Source organism: Denticeps clupeoides, chromosome 9, assembly GCF_900700375.1.
Source record: "Denticeps clupeoides chromosome 9, fDenClu1.1, whole genome shotgun sequence".
Lineage (NCBI taxonomy): Eukaryota > Metazoa > Chordata > Actinopteri > Clupeiformes > Denticipitidae > Denticeps > Denticeps clupeoides.
Genome location: NC_041715.1, coordinates 8,966,609 through 8,989,230, shown reverse-complemented (window position 1 = coordinate 8,989,230; position 22,622 = coordinate 8,966,609). Strand labels below are relative to the sequence as shown.

The window sequence follows — 22,622 nt, the reverse complement described above, 5'->3', positions numbered from 1 at the left end:
CTTGAATGACCAGTTTGGCTGCAGTTCTCTTGTCCTCAGCTTCAAACATGTACTTGGCCTCATCTTCATAAGCTGCAGATTTGATCACTAAAGTGTGCCTTTTGCCCTCTCGAAGACTTTCATACTTCTCATCGTTCTGCAGCTCCTGAGAACCTTTCAGCCACCGGAAGCTCTTGGCTTCTCTAGACACCTCACATTCAAATCTTGCTTCATCTTTCTCATACACATGCACATCACTTAGCGGTGAGAGGAATGTAAGTGGGAGCTCTGTAAATGAAAACGAAGAAGAAGTTTGTCTCGTGGTCACCAGAGAATTAGAAAGGAAACAATTTGCAGGGTGGACGTGACTACCTTTCACTTTAAGATTTGCTGCACACTTTGCATTTGCACCCTGGAACACAACTTCTCCTGACTGCGGCACTTTGCAGTTGTACAAAGTTAAGATGTGCTTTGCTCCATCTTGAATAATTTCAACATCCTGTATAGAAAAACAACAGCAGAAGTTACGGTTTTACACGTTCTTGAAAAAAAAGAGAAATTGCTTCAACTGTTTCTGTGCTTACAGGTGATGGAGTGAGGAGTTCCCCATTGAGTTTCCATTGGCCATGAATATCATCCTCGGAAATTTCGACCTCGAATCGAGCAGTCTCGCCATCGAAGAGTTCAGCACCATACATGGGACGCACCACTTTGATATCACGAGCTGAAAGCAAGCAGCAGCTGCAATTAGAACTCCAGACCTTAAGGTAAAGTCATAAAAAATCATTGATGAGAATGCTTACCTTCAATATTGAGAGTGGCCATGGTCTTATCTGTTCCACAGTCACACCTGTATTGACCCTTGTCTTTATCCTCCACTTTCTTAATGGTAAGTATCCTTCGTTTGCCTTCAGCCTTCACTGTGACATTCTTAGAAGCCTTGATTTCAGTGTCGTTCTGAAACCATCTCACAGGAACATCTTTGCTCAGTTCACAGTCAAGGACAACTTCATCCTTTTCAACCGCAGTGTAGTCTTGCAATTTCACTACAAAGCGGGCATCACCCTCTGTAAAATATAAATAATGAGCTTTACCACAAAGAAGTTCGCTGGAATGGACTTTTAAGCCTCCAGGTAATAAGCAACAATGCATGAATACAGAAAATAAGAAATCAGAAAAACAAATCGTGGGTTACCTATCACCGTCAGGTTTGCCACTGATGAAATCCCTTTAGCCTCTGCCTTAATTTGGCACGTGTCATCTAATGTGACCTCTTTAATTTCTAATATATGTCTCTTTCCATCAACATGGGTAAGCACCGTTCGGCTTGGATGGATTTTTGTTTCGTTTTTGTACCACGAAACTGCGACATTCTCATGTGACAGCTCAAGCTCAAACCGAGCCGTATTACCTTCCTTCTCAGTTTGATCCGACAATGGTGACGTGAACTTGAGCCTTAAACCTATAATTTGTTAGTCCAGGTCATAAAAGGATTTAGCAAGACAGCTATTTTACACTGTAGCAATACATCAGGCCTTGTACGCCCAAAACTTGTTTCAAACAACAAACACTTACCCTCTACCGTCAGTTTGGCTGTTGACTTTTTGCCCAAGACCTCAATAGTGTACTCTCCCTCATCATCAAATTCACTGTGGTTTATAACCAACATGTGTTTCTTTCCATCATCAATTATATCATACTTTTTGTCTGATGTTATAATATCAGACCCTCGTAACCACATCACCTTAGGTACATCCTTAGTGATGGTACATTCAAACTTTGCCTGTTTCTTTTCATGCACAGAAACGTCCTTCAGAGGGACAACGAAGTCCATTTCGATTTCTGAGAGGTATGAACAACACATTTTTTTTAGTCTGTCATACCCCTGTGATGTATAACAACATCATACATCTCATTGCTTTACTGGATTAACCTACCTTTCACAGTGAGCATTGCACTTGTTATGGCATTTAGAGCTTGGTAGGACACTTCACCAGCCTGGTCAAGCTGAACATTTTTCAGAGTGAGGAATCGCTTAGTGCCTTCTGCACGGATATCACATGTCTTGAGGAACGGGGGGGGAAAAAAAGACACATTTCAACCAGTCCTTCAATCCCTGTCCAAACAAATGTCTGCTAAATATTTTTACCGGTGATCTAGTCAGAGCCTGTCCCTTAAGCTTCCATTCTCCAGGCACATCTTCTTCAGAAATCTCTGTGTCAAAGTTGGCCTCTTCTTTCTCCACAACCTCAAGACTAGCAAGAGGCTTCAGAATATCAGCCTCGCGCTCTGTGCCAGGTAATATTCAATTAATCAGTTACAAACTCTTTAAAACTTAACAACATTTAAGAAATGCATTTGTTCAAGGCACTACCTCCAAGTGTTAGTTTTGCGGCATATCTGCGACCCTCCACTTCCACTGCATATTCCGCAACATCATCTGGGGCTGCATTCTTAACAGTCAGCGTGAGTTCGTTGCCCTCTTTCTTGACCTCTGTTTTGTCTGTGGGATCATTGGGCATTTCTTGATCTCCTTTGAACCACTTCCAGTTGGGTGTGTCCTTGATAAGCTCACACTTGAATGTTGCAGTTGCTTTGGGCTTTACGTGCTGGTCTCTTAGAGGCTTGGCTAACCAATCTCTGATGATTTCTAGAGCATAAGCACACAAGTCATGTTAATTTACATGAAGCAATGTGAATATTAGGATGATTTATGTATATATAAAATTCCTACCAATGACTTTCACTGTAGTTTGAGTGCTGATATTTTCACACACGCAAGTATAAACAGCAGCATCGTCATCACCAGAGTCCTGAATAGTCACAGCACGTTGCAGACCTATTACGTTTATGGCAACCTTTCCAGCTATGGGTTTCAAGGGCTGTCCATTTTTTTTCCATTGCACATCCCTGTCCTTGTTCAATTCACAGGTCAAGTACATAGGCTGGCCTTTCAAAACAGACATTTCTTCTTCCAGGTTCTTTGTGAATTTCACGGGAAGCTCTGTATAAGAAAATATTTAAAATTTTAACAATTGGTCTGCAAAGAATTCAAGAAGAGTGCAACTTTGAATTCAAATATATAGGGCTGCAACAACGAATCGATAGAATCGATAAAAATCGATTACTAAAAGAGTTGGCAATGAATTTCCTAATCGATTCGTTATGTCGCGCGACGCGGAGAACGGAGTGAACACACTCGGTCTCTCTCGCGCACAGATGCTAGCAGAGTTTGGCGCCTCATAGACAGCGCAGAGCAAAAATAAAAAAAAAACAAGCGGAGGTAGAGGAAAGATACATGGCGGAGGCAGAGAAATCTGCGCGAAAATATGCAAAAGCGACATGGCACGGCACGGGAGCACCACGGCAATGATCCAGCACCTGAAACGCAAACATGTTGGAGTGTTTGAGGAGGAAGAAGGGAGTTCAGCAGCAGGGGAAGTCGCTACAGAATCCTACTTTTGTTCCGTTTTGAAGTGAGGAACGTAATGTCCCTGGTGCTGGTGTTTAACTGGCCGCGGAGGAGCAGGGACTTACAGCGCCACTTACAGGTGTGGAGGGGGGATGAAACAGCGTGCGGACTGTTCTCTGCGTCTCCGCATGGACGACTCGCCTATTGTGTCCCTGAGCAAGACATTTAACCCTCAGTTTCTCCAGGGGGACTGTCCCTGTAACTACTGATTGTCGCTCTGGATAAGGGCGTATGATAAATGCTGTAAATGTAAATGTTAACCCGTCATCCAGCTTGACAGGCATGACAAGTTAGCGTTAGCTCATTAATAACAGTAGTAAAGCAGGGGTGCTATAGTTACTTTGCACTTTGCATTAAAAGACAAAAGACATGTTTTTATTCACTAGCCTTTTTTGGACCATTCATTTTTCAATCTGTTGTCATGTATAGCTACACTGCAAAAAAAGCTTTTCTTACCTAGTAATTTTGTCTTGTTTCCAGTCCAAATATCTAAAAAATCTTAAATCAAGATTACTAGACAAGAAAAATGGCATGAGAAAATTAAGTGATGCTTAAAACTTCTGTTTGAGGTTATATCTCATTAAGATTAGTTTTCTTACCCCATTGGCAGATAATTTTGCTTGTTTTAAACAATCACTTAATTTTGAGATGTTTTATCAGAAAACAAGACATCGTTTCTTATGCTATTTCATGTGTCCAGTAAATTTATCTTGATGTAAGATTTTTTAGAGATTTGGACTGAAATCAGTACAAAACTACTAAGTTAGAAAAGCATTTTTTGCAGTGTGTGTGTGTGTGTGTGTCAGTGTGAGTAACAAATCCTGTTAAATTGTCTGATTTGTATTTTTCTTAAATTTTTTATAAATTATTTATCGTTCTGGCAGCTCAGGTGGCACTTTATTTTAAAAAAGTCTATATTTGGCAGATGTAAAGCATACATATGTATGTTTTTTGTGTTAGTCACCACTGCTATGCTGACGACACACAACTCCTCTTCTCCTTTCCTCCCTCTGATCTTAATGCTGCTTCCAAAATCTCTGCATGTCTAACCGACATCTCGTCTTGGATGGCAGCCCATCACCTCCAACTCAATCCCACCAAAACGGAACTAATATTCATTCCAGCAGATTCTTCACCACATCAGGATCTTGCTATTTACCTAGACAACTCGCAGCTCTCTCCTTCTGCAACAGCTCGCAACCTTGGCGTAACAATAGACAACCAACTCTCCTTCTCAACTCACATCAGCAATCTTTCCCACTCATGTAGATTCCTTCTCTACAATATCAGATGAATCCGCCCTTATCTGTCAACCCAGGCCACCCAACTACTGGTTCAGTCCTTAGTAATCTCAAGACTGGATTACTGCAACTCCCTTCTAGCTGGTCTACCACTATGTACCATCCGACCTCTACAACTCATACAAAATGCAGCAGCACGACTGATCTTCAACCTTCCCAAATTCTCCCACACCACCCCTCTGCTACGTTCCCTCCACTGGCTCCCAGTAGCTGCACGCATCAGGTTCAAAATACTGATGCTGGCCTACAAAGCCAAACATGGAGCAGCACCATCCTACCTCACAGTCCTTATTACACCTCGCACTGCACCTCGTTTACTCCGAGCCTCCAGTACTGCTCGCCTGGTCCCTCCATCTCTGAAGGTACAAGGAAGACACTCATCTAGACTCTTCTCCGTCTTGGCCCCTCAGTGGTGGAATGAACTTCCCCTCGAGGTCAGAACAGCTCAGTCACTGAGCACCTTCAAACGACAGCTCAAGACCTTCCTCTTTAAAGAATATTTAGATTAAACTGTAATTTTCTTGTTGTCGAACTTTGTGTACAGAATCTACAACAGAGTGAATTAAATAGATTTATTCATAGTTGGGGTCCTAGTGAACCGGAATTGATCTCTTCATCGATGGTAACTTGAAAGCACGTTGTAAGTCGCTCTGGATAAGGGCGTCTGCCAAATGCCATAAATGTAAAAATGTAAATGTAAATGTAGTCAATTTTTATTTAATTTTATTATTATTATAACAGCTCAAGGAGCAATATGTTTGTGCACTTTCTAAAGATTTTGGTTCTGTTTTTGAATAAAGGGTTGGAAATGAATGCTTTTCTTGTTTTTGTTTTTTTTTTTATCCGATTCTACAATTAATCAAAAACAATCAACAGATGAATCGATTATTAAAATAATCGTTAGTTGCAGCCCTACAAATATATTTCGATACACAAAATGTATATAAATACCTTCAACAATAAGCTTGGCAGTAGAAGTCTTCTCTTTTTTGCCCAGTGTGGCAACACAGGTATATTCACCAGTATCAGAGAGCTGAACATCTATGATGGCCAATTTGCGGTCTTTACCGTCTGAGGTGAATTTATGTTTGGGACTCTCTCTCAAGTTGCTGCCATCTTTCAGCCACGACGTAACAGCAGTGGAAGGCGAAACCTCGCATTCAAACATAGCAGCGGAACCAATTGATTCAGCTTCTTGCAAGACGATATCTTTTAGCTCTTTGATAAATTTCAGAGGCACAGCCTTTAATTGGAATCCAAACGGTGAGTCTCCTGGAGGTTTTTCTCCTCCAGCGCCAGGTTTCAGCCCCTTCCTCTTGTCGGCATCACCCGGGGAAGGAGTCTGTCTTGCTGCAGGACAAAATTCAAATAGGATCCTCAGTCTCAAAATTATAAAAGCAACAGAATCACACTATGCTTCATTTTCATATTTTCAGAATGTTTGTAACAGCAATATATCACCCGTCTTACTCACGTTTTAAACCTCTTCCTCTTCCTGCTTCTTCTTTGGGTGCCCCCTCTGTATCAGCACATTAAAACGTTATATCTAACTTGCGAAAGTGTGTATAAATTCATATAGTCTATGAATTATAGCAATAAATCGATTGGAAGATGGATAGGAATGTCATACCATTGTTGATTAATGAAATGATATGATTTGCCTTGATATGGCCTTGATTGTTAAAATACAATTTTGAAACAAACACAATACGCAAGACACTGGGACAGACAACCTGAGACATGACAATGAACAGAAACATGGAAAGAAGATGAACAGATAAAGTTAAGAGGATTTTAAGATGAACATGTAGGTGGAAATGAGGATTATATGTTGAGAAACATACAGAGACATCCCACGAAAAAAGATCATACAGTTAAAGACGGACACAGCTGAGAGAATTTTAAGATGAACGTGAAGATGGAAATGGGGATTATATGTTGAGATGTGTGGCTGTCAGTGGTGAGCATGAGCAGCCACTCTCTCACCTCGTCGTCTTATCATTCCTGGACTTTCAACAGCCCCTTCGTCCAAGTACCTGTCCTCAGAGCCCTCGGAAGAACCAACACTTTCACAAGGCTCGAGCTCCCATCCCCATTCTTCTTCATCTTCATCCTCCTCCTGAAGCTCAGGTTCTTCTTCAAATACCTCTTCTTCGAACTGAGTCGAGATCCTTCTGAATTCAACAGCTTCAGGTGACAGTTCCTTCATAAGTGGAACTAGTCCTTTACCAGTTTGTAATGTTTTTTCTTGGTCGGTCATTTCCTCCTTAGGTGATATTTTCTTAGGAACCTTTTTTAAGGTAACTGATTCGATTGAGTCCTTTGGTGAAATCTTCATGGGGATCTGCTTATCTCCACTAGGCGTCCTCCCTACTGGAACAGATTCAGTACTTTTAGGTTTTATCATGTCAATTTTTGGTGATGGTGTCTTTTTAACCTCCACAGTCTTGGGTTCAACTGGCTTGAGTCTTATATCTTCCGATACGTCCTTTTCTTTTGGCATATGTCCAGTCTTTTTTAGCAGTACTGGCTTCTCTTCCTCCTTAGGACTTTCGCCTTTTTTCTTTGGAGGAATAGTCTTGGGACTTGGTTTTTCCCCAACGCCTTGAGTCAATTCAGGTTTTTTTCTCTTCTCCATTTGGCTTTCTGACTTTTCAGGCTTGTCTGCTTTCGCGGTTTCAGGTGCTCTTGAGATGTCTTCTTTTTCAGTCCTAACTGGCTTTTTAATTTCTGCAGGCTTTCTCTCCTCAGACACGGGGGTGACCTTTTCAGCAGGCAAATCTACCTGGGATTTCTTTGAAGTTGGTTTCAATTCAACCTTTTCAGTTTCCTCTTCTGGCTTCAAAGGCCTTTTAACCCTTGCATCAGATCTTTTATCAGCTAGAGCAGCTTCATCTCCTAATGATTTTGGCACATCTTTATTCTTTTCTTTTGTTTCTATAGGTATATGTTTTTCATTTGTTGGTGGAGGCACTGGTTCTTTGGATTTGTCCTGTTTCTGTGGTCTTTCACTCTTCTGGAAAACCAATTGGTCCTTTTCATCCTTCTTTGGAGGTATTTCAGGTTCAGGTTGTACTTTAGCTTGTTTGTCAAATGGTTTTAGTTGTACAGTTTCCTCATCTTTGGTACCAAGTGGTAACTTTGATACCTTTTTTCTGGTTGCACTAGGTTCTTTCGGAGCCTCCTCTTTTGGACCTTTAGATATTTTCTTAAAGTCTTTGCCTTTTTCACTTTTGTCTTCTGTCTTTTTCTCAGCAATTTCTGGTTTATGCTCTATGGTATCTTTCATCAGAGATACTTCCGATCTCTCCTCAGTTTTTGCTGTTTTTTCATATGTGTGAATGTGAACTTCTGCCTCATAACTTTCAATCGATGATACTTTGGATAGTGCCTCAGAACAAATATCTTCAACCTTGCCATATGACTCAGGCCTCACAACCTTTTTAAGAGATGGGGCATCACCTGCTGTGAGTTCCTCAGCAGGACCTTTAGACACCTTTTTTAGCTTCAACATCTCTTGTTCATCTTCCTTGTCTTTAGAAATTCTTCTGACAGGTTTCAAGGTCGGAATTTCAGCTTTTTCCTCTTCTGTGTGAACTTTAACTTTAGAAACTGGCGCTGAGGCAATAAACGTATGAGATTACACATGACATCAACATACAGAAAACAAAGACACTCGAACAGAACAGAAATAAAAAAATTTAAAAAACGCATGTATCCAACAAACACAACACCCAAAACGTCAAATACAAAACACAACAGTGCACAAAGACGTGCACAACATATACAGTGCAAAAAGACAATAAGACAATTCACCAAACAATTTGACAATTCAATTTCACATAACCAACAGATCATTCATAACTGTGTGGATATCTGTAACAGCAAGTAAACAACTTACCTTTTTTAACTGGTCCAGGTGCAGCAACGGGTCCCTTACCAGCATCTAGTATAAAATTAACAGCACATAAGATTAACAGAATAGATACTGTAGCTGAAACTATATGCCAAGAGAGTCTGACCACATAACACGTAAGAGTCATAACTGGTAATAAAAGGCCAAAATCATTTTAATGTTGAAGAGGTGAGGTCTTGTGTAAGAAAGAGAAGAAATCAACATGATATTTGATATGATTAGGTAGGAAAGACTAGACAGAATTATCCTGAGTCATTTCATTCATATCTGTTGAAATCATCCCAGTTTTAAATAGCAGGATGGTTACCAGAAATCGGGGGGCAATGAACAAAGTATCTTAAGTGTGGAAATTAATTCAGTTAAAAAGTTTCTGTGACTTTTTCTTCACGTTTTTTTCACGTCTTGAAACTTCAGCAACTCTTCAACTCTTGAGATAAGCTTACTTTTCCGCAAGACAAGGTAAAGAGGAAAAATTCTCAAATGTAATGAGGAACATGTCCAAGTAAGGGTAGAGTATAATTACGAATTAAGAATTGCAACTTTGTACCTTCTGGAGTTGAGACTGTCTCTATATCAGAGAGAGTGGCCGGTTCAGGTAGCGCCTTCTTCTCAAACACTTTAAACAAAAGATTATTATGGCCATTGAAGATACTGATAATGAACAAGAAGAAGGCAAAAAAGAATACACATAAAGAGTGCCTCCAGTGAGGCCGATCATTTAGAGACAATAAAAGGATCAGTTATGATTACTGTACACCACATGAAGTGGTCATACAAATGTTATTAGCCAAGGCTGAATGTGTGTAAAAGTATAAAGTAGGAAGAGGACATTGAACATGCTTATCACCATAAAGTACCTTCAGGTGAAGAGACTTTCTTTATTGGAATGGTAGTTGGTTCAGGTGAGACTTTTGTTTCAGCTTTGGGCTCTTTGCGTGAAAGAATGAAATCAGGTTTTTAATCAAGACTTGAAGTAAGACTTACAACAGTAAGATGAACATTAAAAAGAACACCTCTAGCGAGGCTAAAAGAAAGAGACGCACCAATATCCCTGAGCAATTTTTTTTTAATTCTCTGTTTTTCTGGCATTAAACTTTTAGCTTTGAGTTTTCAAAATGAATGTCATGTTATTTGATTGTCTACAGAATCTACACTACAGTTCACATTTTTGAATTCGAAGCAAAAAGCCACGGTGTCAATTAATCTAATTCATTTAATAGAAATAAATGTACATGAAAAATGTTTCTTTCATTGTGAGGAAAGTTTTCATGACAATAGTACAGACAAAAAGGGCTAAATGGGTTGCTTTTATTCACAGCAGTCCTAACTTTGAAATCTGAAATAGTACCTTCTGGTACAGAGATATGTGGCATGGTAGCAGACTCAGGGAATTCCTTATTTTCAACTATTGGGAATTTGAATAAAAAAATTGCCTGGGGTTATTGGATAAATCACACAAAAAGATAGCATATGTTAAAATGACTGATGAATGGGATTAATCATGGAACACCTTTAGGTGGGGAAATTTGCTTTATTGTAGGCTGGCCAGGTATGACTTTCTTTTCAGTTTTGGGCACTTAATGAAAGTAGCAGAAGGACCCAATGTTAAAGGGAAAAGGAAAATAAAATAAAATATGAGCTACACTATACACTAATGGATGTTTTAATTCTGTACCTTTTTAATATTATTAATATTGTAGTTGTTCTTATTATTGTTGTTACCTTCTGGTATTGAGACTTGCTTTGCATGCAGCTCAGGCATTTCCTTCTTTTCAACTATAATTAGAATGAGAGAAGGCTATGTCTCAATACATGGGTAGGTCGGTGGAAATAACAAGCCATATAGCATAAATCTTTTATTTATTTTCTATTCTTTTAAAATGATAATGAGTTTTGGGGATAAACATTATTTTTCAGTGTCTAATATCATCATGTATAGAAGCTTACTTTATAATTATGGACTGTATTAATCATTCATACAGTAAAGTACAGCGAGACAATAGTGAATACACTTAACAATAATCAAAACAATAATGAATAATACTGAGCAATAATACAGATTGTTATTATTATTGCCCAAACATGCGTATTAACACTACCTTCTGGAATGGAGACTTTCTTTAATTGTGGAACAGTAGTGGGCTCAGGCAATTCCTTCTTTGCAACTATAAAGAATTTGAATAAGATCATTGATCTCATTACAGCAAGAAATACTAGATGTGTTTTGTATGCTTGAATGTGTTCACACAATACCTTCAGGTGGAGAGACTTTCTTTACATGTGGTGCAGGTTGGGGTTCAAGTAATGCTTTCGGCTTTGGAATGGCCACTTAAAATGGGGAAAGACACATAAATAACAACACATACCATGCAAAAGATCACCTCTAGCGAGGCTAAAAGACAGAGACACCAATAACAAGAGGCAAAAGAGAGTGAACAGAAAACAGAACCTCTAATGCGAGGCTAAAGATGAATGGTGTCAGTTCAAGATCTCATTTTGTCACTGAACACTGAACTGACGCTTGCAATCAATAATCGAAATGAATTATGATTATTATTAATGATTTATGAACATAACATAAAATACAAAACTACCTTCAGGTGGAGATATTTTCTTTGTGGCAGGTTCAGGTTTCTTGTCAGCGGGGACCACTTTGAATGTAAGCATTCCATGGGCACAGTTAGGAAGAACAAATTCAACATAATACAAAAACATAGAACATACAAAAGGAAAGGCAAACAACACAAACTCACAAAAACATAGCAAAAAGACAAAACACCATAACATTTTAAATTGGGTCTTGACAGGTTCTGACCTTTCTGAGGAGCAACATCCTCTTTTGGAGAAATATGCTTTCCAGGAGCCTTCTTCTCTTCTTCAGCCACTTCACATTTTAAACAAAATGAAATTTAATCATTTTGATAATCAAATGCTCTGGACAACATCAGACAAAACACAACAAACAAGAGCAAGTGCATCTAAAGCAAGCCAAATTCAAGGTACATTGTGTACCTTTTGGTGCAGCAACTTCTGGTTTTGATGGATCAGGTGTCTTCTCGGGAACAGGCTTCTTTTCTGGCACAGGCGCTTGAAAGGCAGAGACACACATTGCAAAAAGTCCAAGAAAGCACAAAATAACGTACAGAACACATTAGGTGAGCATTTGTACCTATTGGAGGAACAGCATCTTTTACTACAGCTGGTGCTGTCTCTGCGGGGGGTTTCTTTTCAGGCACTTAAGAACAGCCAAAAGAAACGCAAGTGATGTAATATGCCATAAGATAAACGTGAACACACACAGAAAAACAAGAAAGCAAGGTAAGAGTGTTATGTGTTTAAAGATTTCCGGCACACTTCTGTACCTTTTACAACAGTAAACAACAACTTTTATAACTTATACCAAAAGGAAACAAACCACATGTAGCTAAGCACAAGAATTAACATATAAAGAGATACACGGTCACATCTTCGCTACCTTTTGGTTGAACAATGTCTTCTTTTAATGAAACAGGTTTCTTTTCAGGAGCCTTCTTTTCTGGTTCGGACACTTAAAAAAATACCCAGAAGTCGAATGAGCAAACAGAACGGAACACAAACAGGCGGTACTTTCTTTTCAGGTTCACCCACTTGACATTAACAAAAGAAGCCATACAAGACAGTTCACCACAACATTAAGCACAGCAGAACAGAACAACACATATTTCAAGCATACACAGAGTAGGCAAACATAGACAAGCCCGCTTGAGCCTTTACTTCAAGAACACCTCGTAGGCTTGTACCTTTTGTTGGAGCAACATCTTCTCTTACAGAGACAGGTTTTGGTTCTGATGTCTTCTTTTTCTCTTCACCCACTTGTACCAAAAAGAAACAAACCACATGTAGCTAAGCACAAGATTTAACATATAAAGAAGATAAACATGATGAGAGATGGAACACATATAGGGTCACATCTTCTCTACCTTTTGGTGGAACAATGTCTTCTTTTAATGAAACAGGTTTCTTTTCAGGAGCCTTCTTTTCTGGTTCGGGCTCTTAAAAATATTCAGAAGTCAAATGAGCAAACAGAACGGAACACAAACACAGAGACATTCAATGGCAAGATTTTAGATGAGCATTGAAACACTGAGACAGGAAAACACACACACAAACAGTGAAGATGAACGAGATCATCTGGGCATGTCAAAGATGAATCAGCCCCAGTGAACTGAATGAACTGATAATGGAAGACAAAGAAATGCTGTAAGAAGAATGCCTCAGAGGCTGAGAAGATGACATGTGGCACACCTTGAATACCTCTCAAATGTGACTCTTTAGCATGTTTCTTCAGTTCCACGGGTGTATCTTCTTCAGTGGAGCTTGCATTAAGAAGACTAGTCTCACTTTTGTTCTCTGCGAGTCTACTCCCTGAAGAGTGACGGTCTACAAACGCATCCCCAAATCCTTGAAGGGGTGTCTGTACTTCTTCTGAAGATATACTTTGTTTGTAAATGGCCTTATCTTGATCTTTCATGATACCTTCGTGGCAATATGTCTCGACACTAGAACCAGAGAGCTCTTTGGATGCATCTCTTGTAAAACTTTTTTTCTCCGGCAAGATTTGCTGAGTCTCTGAACGTGTAGGTTGGCTGTGTTTTGCCTCTTGAACTCTTTTTGGATGAAGACTTTCCTCAGCGTAATCTTCAGGGGTGGCTTCAGGGTATCCAGAACCATAAAACAGTGTTTCTTCAGATGTCGGTTTCAGGATTATTTGGTCAATCGTTGGAGAAGGAGAAACCTCATCTGTTGAATCAATGCTGCCCTCTTTTATAGCTCCAGTTACGGTACTGTCTTTTTCAGAAGGAACATCATGTAAGAATTGCTCTGACATTGGTTCATTCAATTTGCTTACATTGTCATCCAGTATGTCCTTCTCTACACAAGTTTCTGTTTTTACACCATCTGTTTCCTTTGAAATTGCAATGCTTTCTGGAAGATGTTTGTGAGGATGTGGATGGATCTCACCTATGGGGATTTTATCTTTGGATCTTGATGTTTGTAATATTTTCCAACTATCCCGAATTGTCTTGATTTGTAATGGCTGAACATCAGGAACATTATCCACGTTGTCTACTACCGTTTTTAATGGCTGTTCCTCAAAATGTATGTGACTAATTGCTTCTTTTACAACTTTGTCATCTATAGCATTCCTGTTTTCATCTATTGATGTTGTTTTTTGCCATTTTATGTTTTTGACAGTCAATGTATTTTTGTCTGAGAGTTCAGGGAACATTTCAGATTTGTCAGATTTAATGACGCTAACATTTTTGGTTGGTGAGGTATCATATGTTTCTGTTTCTGACACTTTTTGATATATTTCTGTTGCTGGTTTATAAGTCAAAACTGGTTCTACACCAGCTGTATCCATTGTTACATCTTCAGAATGAATTTTTTTGAGTGGCTGGTCAGATTTACGGACCTGATCTATCTGTTGGCTAACTACAGTTTGTTCAATTTTTGTTTCTGTGTAGATCTCAGGCAAACTTTGACCAACACTTGTAATCTTTTCACTAATCATACCACCTCCTCGCTTTTGAGAAGGACTGATACCTTTAGATGATTCTTCTTCTTTGGTAGGTTCCAATACAGTTATTGTAGACTTATCTGATTTAATGACACTGAGATTTTTGGTAGGGAATGTATGATATGTTTCTGTTTCTGACACTTTTTGATATATTTCTGTCATTGGTTTAGAAGCCAGATCTGGCTCTACAACAGCCATAACCTTTGTTACAGGTTCTGACAAAATGTCTTTTTTCATTAACTGGAAAGGCTGGTCAGATTTAGGGACCTGATCTATCTGTTGGCTAAGTACAGTTTGTTCAATTTTTGTGTCTGGAAAGATCTCAGGCAAACTCTGACTAATACTTGTAATCTTTTCACTAATCGTACCACTTCCTACCTTTTGAGAAGGACTGATAACAACAGATGAAACTTCTTCTTCTTTGGTAGGTTCATGGTCTTTAATTGTAGATTTATCTAATTTAATGACATTGCCTTTTTTGATTGGGAATGTGTCATATGTTTCTGTTTCTGACACTTTTTGATGTAATTCTGTCACTGGTTTGGAGGCCAGATCTGGCTCTACAACAGCCATAACCTTTGTTAAAGGTTCTGACAAAATATCTTTTTTCATTAACTGGAAAGGCTGGTCAGATTTAGGGACCTGATCTATCTGTTGGCTAACTACAGTTTGTTCAATTTTTGTGTCTGGGAAGATCTCAGGCAAACTCTGACTAATACTTGTAATCTTTTCACTAATCGTACCACTTCCTACCTTTTGAGAAGGACTGATAACAACAGATGAAACTTCTTCTTCTTTGGTAGGTTCATGGTCTTTAATTGTAGATTTATCTAATTTAATGACATTGCCTTTTTTGGTTGGGAATGTGTCATATGTTTCTGTTTCTGACACTTTTTGATGTAATTCTGTCACTGGTTTGGAGGCCAGATCTGGCTCTACAACAGCCATAACCTTTGTAAAAGGTTCTGACAAAATTTCTTTTTTCATTAACTGGAAAGGCTGGTCAGACTTAGGGACCTGATCTATCTGTTGGCTAACTACAGTTTGTTCAATTTTTGTGTCTGGGAAGATCTCAGGCAAACTCTGACTAATACTTGTAATCTTTTCACTAATCGTACCACCTCCTCGCTTTTGAGAAGGACTGATAACATCAGATGAATCTTCTTCTTTGGTAGATTCATGGTCTTTAATTGTACATTTATCTGATTTAATGACACTGACTTTTTTGGTTGGGAATGTATGATATGTTTCTGTTTCTGACACTTTTTGATATATTTCTGTCATTGGTTTAGAGGCCAGATCTGGTTCTACAACAGCCATAACCTTTGTTACATGTTCTGACAAGATATCTTTTTTCATTAACTGGGAAGACTGGTCAGATTTAAGGACCTGATCTATTTGTTGGCTAACCACAGTTTGTTCAATTTTTGTGTCTGAGAAGATCTCAGGCAAACTCTGACCAACACTTGTAATCTTTTCACTAATCGTACCACTTCCTAGCTTTTGAGAAGGACTGATACCTACAGATGAATCTTCTTTGTCTTTGGTAGGTTCATGGTCTGTAATTGTAGATTTATCTAATTTAATGACACTGACTTTTTTGGTTGGGAATGTATCATACGTTTCTGTTTTTGACACTCTTTCATATAATTCTGGCACTGGTTTAGAGGCCAGATCTGGCTCTACAACAACCATAACCTTTGTTCCATGTTCTGACAAAATGTCTTTTTTCATTAACTGGGAAGACTGGTCAGATTTAGGGGCCTGGTCTATCTGTTGGCTAACCACAGTTTGTTCAATTTTTGTGTCTGAGAAGATCTCAGGCAAACTCTGACCAACACTTGTAATAGTTTCACTAACCCTACCACCTCCTAGCTTTTGAGAAGGACTGATACCTACAGATGAATCTTCTTCTTCCTTGGTAGGTTCATGGGGTGTAATTGTAGATTTATCTGATTTAATGACACTGACTTTTTTGGTTGGGAATGTATGATATGTATCTGTTTCTGACACTTTTTGATATATTTCTGTCATTTGTTTAGAGGCCAGATCTGGTTCTACAACAGCCATAACCTTTGTTACATGTTCTGACAAGATGTCTTTTTTCATTAACTGGGCAGACTGGTCAGATTTAGGGACCTGATCTATTTGTTGGCTAACCACAGTTTGTTCAATTTTTGTGTCTGAGAAGATCTCAGGCAAACTCTGACCAACACTTGTAATCTTTTCACTAATCCTACCACGTCCTAGCTTTTGAGAAGGACTGATACCTACAGATGAATCTTCTTTGTCTTTGGTAGGTTCATGGTCTGTAATTGTAGATTTATCTAATTTAATGACACTGACTTTTTTGGTTGGGAATGTATCATATGTTTCTGTTTTTGACACTCTTTGATATAATTCTGGTACTGGTTTAGAGGCCAGATCTGGCTCTACAACAACCATAACCTTTGTTCCATGTTCTGACAAAATGTCTTTTTTCATTAACTGGGAAGACTGGTCAGATTTAGGGACCTGGTCTATCTGTTGGCTAACCACAGTTTGTTCAATTTTTGTGTCTGAGAAGATCTCAGGTAAACTCCGACCAACACTTGTAATAGTTTCACTAACCCTACCACCTCCTAGCTTTTGAGAAGGACTGATACCTACAGATGAATCTTCTTCTTCTTTGGTAGGTTCATGGTGTGTAATTGTAGATTTATCTGATTTAAAGACACTGACTTTTTTGGTTGGAAATGTATCATACGTTTCTGTTTTTGACACTCTTTGATATAATTCTGGCACTGGTTTAGAAGCCAGATCTGGCTCTACAACAGCCATAACCTTTGTTACAGGTTCTGACAAAATATCTTTTTTCATTAACTGGGAAGACTGGTCAGATTTAGGGACCTGAGCTATCTGTTGACTAACTACAGTTTGTTCAATTTTTGTGTCTGAGAAGATCTCAGGCAAACTCTGACCAACACTTGTAATCTTTTCACTAATCCTACCACCTCCTAGCTGTTGAGAAGGACTGAAAACATCAGATGAATCTTCTTCTTTGGTAGGTTCATGAACAGTTATTGTAGATTTATCTAATTTAATGACACTGACTTTTTTGGTTGGGAACGTATCATATGTTTCTGTTTCTGACACTTTTGGATATATTTCTGTCATTGGTTTAGAGGCCAGATCTGGCTCTACAACAGCCATAACCTTTGTTACATGTTCTGACAAAATGTCTTTTTTCATTGACTGGGAAGACCATTCAGAGTTAGGGACCTGATCTATCTGTTGGCTAACTAAAGTTTGTTTAATTTTTGTGTCTGGGAAGATCTCAGGCAAACTCTGACTAATACTTGTAATCTTTTCACTAATCCTACCACCTCCTAGCTTTTGAGAAGGACTCATAACAACAGGTGAATCTTCTTCTATGGTAGGTTCATGAACAGTTATTGTAGACTTATCTGATTTAATGACACTGACTTTTTTGGTTGGGAATGTATCATACATTTCTGTTTCTGACACTCTTTGATATAATTCTGTTACTGGTTTAGAGGCCAGATCTGGTTCTCCACCAGCCATAACCTTTGTTACATGTTCTGACAAAATGTCTTTTTTCATTGACTGGCAAGACTGGTCTTGGACCTGATCTTTCTTTTGCCTAACTTCAGTGTGTTCAATTTTGGTGTCTGGGAAGATCTCAGGCAAACTCTGACCAACACTTGTTATCTTTTCACTAATCTTACCATGTCCTAGCTTTTGAGAAGGACTGATACCTACAGATGAATCTTCTTTGTCTTTGGTAGGTTCATGGTGTGTAATTGTAGATTTATCTGATTTAAAGACACTGACTTTTTTGGTTGGAAATGTATCATACGTTTCTGTTTTTGACACTCTTTGATATAATTCTGGCACTGGTTTAGAAGCCAGATCTGGCTCTACAACAGCCATAACCTTTGTTACAGGTTCTGACAAAATATCTTTTTTCATTAACTGGGAAGACTGGTCAGATTTAGGGACCTGAGCTATCTGTTGACTAACTACAGTTTGTTCAATTTTTGTGTCTGAGAAGATCTCAGGCAAACTCTGACCAACACTTGTAATCTTTTCACTAATCCTACCACCTCCTAGCTGTTGAGAAGGACTGAAAACATCAGATGAATCTTCTTCTTTGGTAGGTTCATGAACAGTTATTGTAGATTTATCTAATTTAATGACACTGACTTTTTTGGTTGGGAACGTATCATATGTTTCTGTTTCTGACACTTTTGGATATATTTCTGTCATTGGTTTAGAGGCCAGATCTGGCTCTACAACAGCCATAACCTTTGTTACATGTTCTGACAAAATGTCTTTTTTCATTGACTGGGAAGACCATTCAGAGTTAGGGACCTGATCTATCTGTTGGCTAACTAAAGTTTGTTTAATTTTTGTGTCTGGGAAGATCTCAGGCAAACTCTGACTAATACTTGTAATCTTTTCACTAATCCTACCACCTCCTAGCTTTTGAGAAGGACTCATAACAACAGGTGAATCTTCTTCTATGGTAGGTTCATGAACAGTTATTGTAGACTTATCTGATTTAATGACACTGACTTTTTTGGTTGGGAATGTATCATACATTTCTGTTTCTGACACTCTTTGATATAATTCTGTTACTGGTTTAGAGGCCAGATCTGGTTCTCCACCAGCCATAACCTTTGTTACATGTTCTGACAAAATGTCTTTTTTCATTGACTGGCAAGACTGGTCTTGGACCTGATCTTTCTTTTGCCTAACTTCAGTGTGTTCAATTTTGGTGTCTGGGAAGATCTCAGGCAAACTCTGACCAACACTTGTTATCTTTTCACTAATCTTACCATGTCCTAGCTTTTGAGAAGGACTGATACCTACAGATGAATCTTCTTTGTCTTTGGTAGGTTCATGGTCTGTAATTGTAGATTTATCTAATTTAATGACACTGACTTTTTTGGTTGGGAATGTATCATATGTTTCTGTTTTTGACACTCTTTGATATAATTCTGGTACTGGTTTAGAGGCCAGATCTGGCTCTACAACAACCATAACCTTTGTTCCATGTTCTGACAAAATGTCTTTTTTCATTGACTGGGAAGACCATTCAGAGTTAGGGACCTGATCTATCTGTTGGCTAACTAAAGTTTGTTTAATTTTTGTGTCTGGGAAGATCTCAGGCAAACTCTGACTAATACTTGTAATCTTTTCACTAATCCTACCACCTCCTAGCTTTTGAGAAGGACTCATAACAACAGGTGAATCTTCTTCTATGGTAGGTTCATGAACAGTTATTGTAGACTTATCTGATTTAATGACACTGACTTTTTTGGTTGGGAATGTATCATACATTTCTGTTTCTGACACTCTTTGATATAATTCTGTTACTGGTTTAGAGGCCAGATCTGGTTCTCCACCAGCCATAACCTTTGTTACATGTTCTGACAAAATGTCTTTTTTCATTGACTGGCAAGACTGGTCTTGGACCTGATCTTTCTTTTGCCTAACTTCAGTGTGTTCAATTTTGGTGTCTGGGAAGATCTCAGGCAAACTCTGACCAACACTTGTTATCTTTTCACTAATCTTACCACCTCCTCGCTTTTGAAAAGTATCACAAGTCTCTGTTTCTGACACTTTTTGATATATTTCTGTTGGCTTAAAGGCCAAAGCTGGTTCTACACCAGCTAAATCCTGGTGTTTGTCTTCAGAAGAAATTTCTTTTTTGAGTGAGGCGTATAATTGGTCAGATATAGGGACCTGAACTGTCTTTTGCCTAGCTGTAGTTTGTTCAGTTTTTTTATCTGGATAAATTTCAGGCATATGCTGACTAACGCTGATCTTAGGGCTCAATGTATCTTTTTCAGGGATTTCCAGGTGTGTGGGAGATGTTATTTCTTGTGAAATTTCTTTTGCTTTCAGCCTTTTTCCTACATTGAATGGAATGCCCTTTACATCTGTCTTCTGAACTTTTCTTGCAATCTTTTGAGTTCTTTCTGGATTTTTTTCACATATCTTTAAAGTTTTTTCAGGAGAACATTTTTCTTCTGAAACCTTTTCTGACTCTACATTTGCAGTAATGCCTCCCTTTAAAGAAGTGTCAATTTCAGTGAAATCCGAAATATGTTCAGTACTTGTTTGAATGCTACTTTTGAAATCCGTCTGTTCTGTACAGTACAGTTGCAGTGTATAGTTTTGATCATTGTCTTTCATTGTGCTCTCCGAAATTTTCACATCTCTTGATATGGCTTTTGATATTTTTGTCTTGAGGTCTTTATCATGACTACACACAGTCTCCTCCAGGTCTGCTGCCTCTTTTTCTCTTCTATCGACTGGAACATTTCCACTCTTGGCAGACTGGTCCTCAGATTTATCTGTACCAAATGTATTTTCTGTTGGCTGAACTGTGGCTGCTGGAGTTTCATTTTTTCCTGAAACAAACTGCTCAGTCAATGTCATTTGCTCCACACTCTCAGGATAAAGACTGTCTTTAAAAGAAGCATTTTCCATCTCAATAAAGATAGCTGGCTTCCCTTGTGCCAATGAAGATGTGACTTGTTTTGTCTTCTGAACAATGGCTGGTCCTGGAAGATCTGAGATGTATTTAAGAGTTTGCATCAAAGATGTCAGATGACGGTATGAAGAGTCAGCAAAACAAAACACAACATAATAGCTGTAAAGTTGTACAATTTACAAGAACTTGTGATATATATACTGAACATAATAATTGATAAAACTGGGTCAAAGGTGTCTGATGAAAACAAGAATGAAAGAAGTACCTTTCTCAGTTGGAGTTCCTTCTTTCTGAGCAGTCTTTTCCATTACTGACTGTACTGGTAAATCTTTCTTTGTTATATCATGAAGTTCAATGATATCTTTATTTAAGATATGATGTGGTTTAGGTAAATCTTTCCTTGTGATTTGATGGGGCTCAGGTATATCTTTCCTTGTGATTTGATGGACTGCATGGATATCTTTCTTCATATGGTCAGGTTCTTCAAAGAACAATTCAAATTTAATTCCAAATTTGAACAAAATCGAACAGAATCTGTATAATATAATATATGTAAGACTGAACTTGGGTACCTTTATCTGTTGGAACTCCATTTTTCTGAGGAGTAATTTCTGTTAAAGACTCTACAGGTAAATCTTTCCTCATGATATCATGAGTTTTAATGATATCTTTATTCATGATATGATGGGGTTCAGGTAAGTCTTTCATCATGATGTGGTGGGGATCAGGGATTTCTTTCTTCATGACATTATTAGATTCTTCAAAGAATAAGTCACTTTTAGTTCCAAATTTGAGTTGCAAATTTGAACACAACCAAAAATAACATTATAATACACTTAAAACAGAAAATACCTTTTGCTGGAACAAAATCCATCTCTCTCTTAGTTTTAGTCTCCTCAAAACGCACATTTGGCTCCTCAACTTCAATCACTTCCAATAAAGCGACACAGTGAATTACTCAAAGAGGTAGATGTAAGAGTACATGTCTATCTCCCTATCCACAGATGCAACGAACATTAAGTTGTAAGATTGGTCAGTCTTACGCCATTGATGCCATAGCTTAATACCTTTTTGCTGAATATCAAGCTTTGGTATGAAAGGAGGTGCTTCAGGCTTTTTAAAGGCTTTTTCCTTTGTTGATTGAGACAGCTCTTGTGGTATACATTCCATTGGCACTAAAGAAAAAAATGTAACCCATGCAAAGAAGTTCTGAATGAAGACTACACTCTATCGAGTGCAAAGAGCTTGTGTTATAACAAGAAGCAGTCACAAAAATAACACAATTGACAGGAAAACATGAACAAGGATCAGACATGTACACAGGAAAAAATAAGTGTTTTTAAGCACAATTTCTGAGGCCTTGTACCTTTTTTAATCTCATTTCTCTTGGGAACATCTTCATCACCAATTGTATGTAGAACAACAATCTCCTGTGTCTTCTCTTCGGTTTTTACAAGTTTTGTTTCTTCTTTAATCATAGTCACCTCTGCTCTCTTTGAAACCTCGAGTACTTTCAAAGAGTAACCACAAGAGTGGGAACAGTCAGCGGGAACAGAAAAGACAACAAGACACACTTGTTACACATTTAATACACATGTATTCCTTCGCTTGTGGATAGTCTCTACCTTTTGCTGAGACAACTTCTGGATAGCTAGGTGCTGCCTCTTGTGGTCTAGCTGGAACACTCTTTGGTTGTTGTGGCACTGAAGGAATCTTTGTGACTTAAAGAAAGATTCCATTTATTTTGTTTGGTTGTTATATGATCATTTCAAAAGTGCAACTTTTAAGAGGACAAACACAATAAGCATTTTTGACAAAACACGAACGCACAGCAAAGACGGGACATTTAGAAGATAAAGAGTACAACCTGTAGAAAACATGTAGGACAG

General features: G+C 38.4%; 1 protein-coding gene across 1 annotated transcript in view; it reads right to left on the bottom strand.

Moving 5' to 3' along the window:
- The window catches only part of ttn.2 (titin, tandem duplicate 2), a 151,736-nt gene that overhangs the window by 79,985 nt on the left and 49,129 nt on the right, over window positions 1-22,622 (bottom strand). Inside the window, exons 84-109 of the mRNA XM_028991330.1 lie at window positions 22,359-22,454; window positions 22,100-22,243; window positions 12,628-12,699; window positions 12,448-12,519; window positions 12,144-12,215; window positions 11,838-11,903; window positions 11,681-11,755; window positions 11,484-11,552; window positions 11,263-11,319; window positions 10,922-10,996; window positions 10,768-10,833; window positions 9,526-9,597; window positions 9,216-9,284; window positions 8,654-8,698; window positions 6,227-6,271; window positions 5,704-6,102; window positions 2,714-2,983; window positions 2,354-2,629; window positions 2,129-2,268; window positions 1,917-2,043; window positions 1,555-1,821; window positions 1,175-1,441; window positions 783-1,046; window positions 564-703; window positions 352-478; window positions 1-267 (exon numbers count right to left, since the gene is read on the bottom strand). Coding sequence (XP_028847163.1) covers window positions 1-267; window positions 352-478; window positions 564-703; window positions 783-1,046; window positions 1,175-1,441; window positions 1,555-1,821; window positions 1,917-2,043; window positions 2,129-2,268; window positions 2,354-2,629; window positions 2,714-2,983; window positions 5,704-6,102; window positions 6,227-6,271; window positions 8,654-8,698; window positions 9,216-9,284; window positions 9,526-9,597; window positions 10,768-10,833; window positions 10,922-10,996; window positions 11,263-11,319; window positions 11,484-11,552; window positions 11,681-11,755; window positions 11,838-11,903; window positions 12,144-12,215; window positions 12,448-12,519; window positions 12,628-12,699; window positions 22,100-22,243; window positions 22,359-22,454 — 3,639 coding nt within the window. The remainder of the gene's footprint in view (window positions 268-351; window positions 479-563; window positions 704-782; window positions 1,047-1,174; window positions 1,442-1,554; window positions 1,822-1,916; window positions 2,044-2,128; window positions 2,269-2,353; window positions 2,630-2,713; window positions 2,984-5,703; window positions 6,103-6,226; window positions 6,272-8,653; window positions 8,699-9,215; window positions 9,285-9,525; window positions 9,598-10,767; window positions 10,834-10,921; window positions 10,997-11,262; window positions 11,320-11,483; window positions 11,553-11,680; window positions 11,756-11,837; window positions 11,904-12,143; window positions 12,216-12,447; window positions 12,520-12,627; window positions 12,700-22,099; window positions 22,244-22,358; window positions 22,455-22,622) is intronic.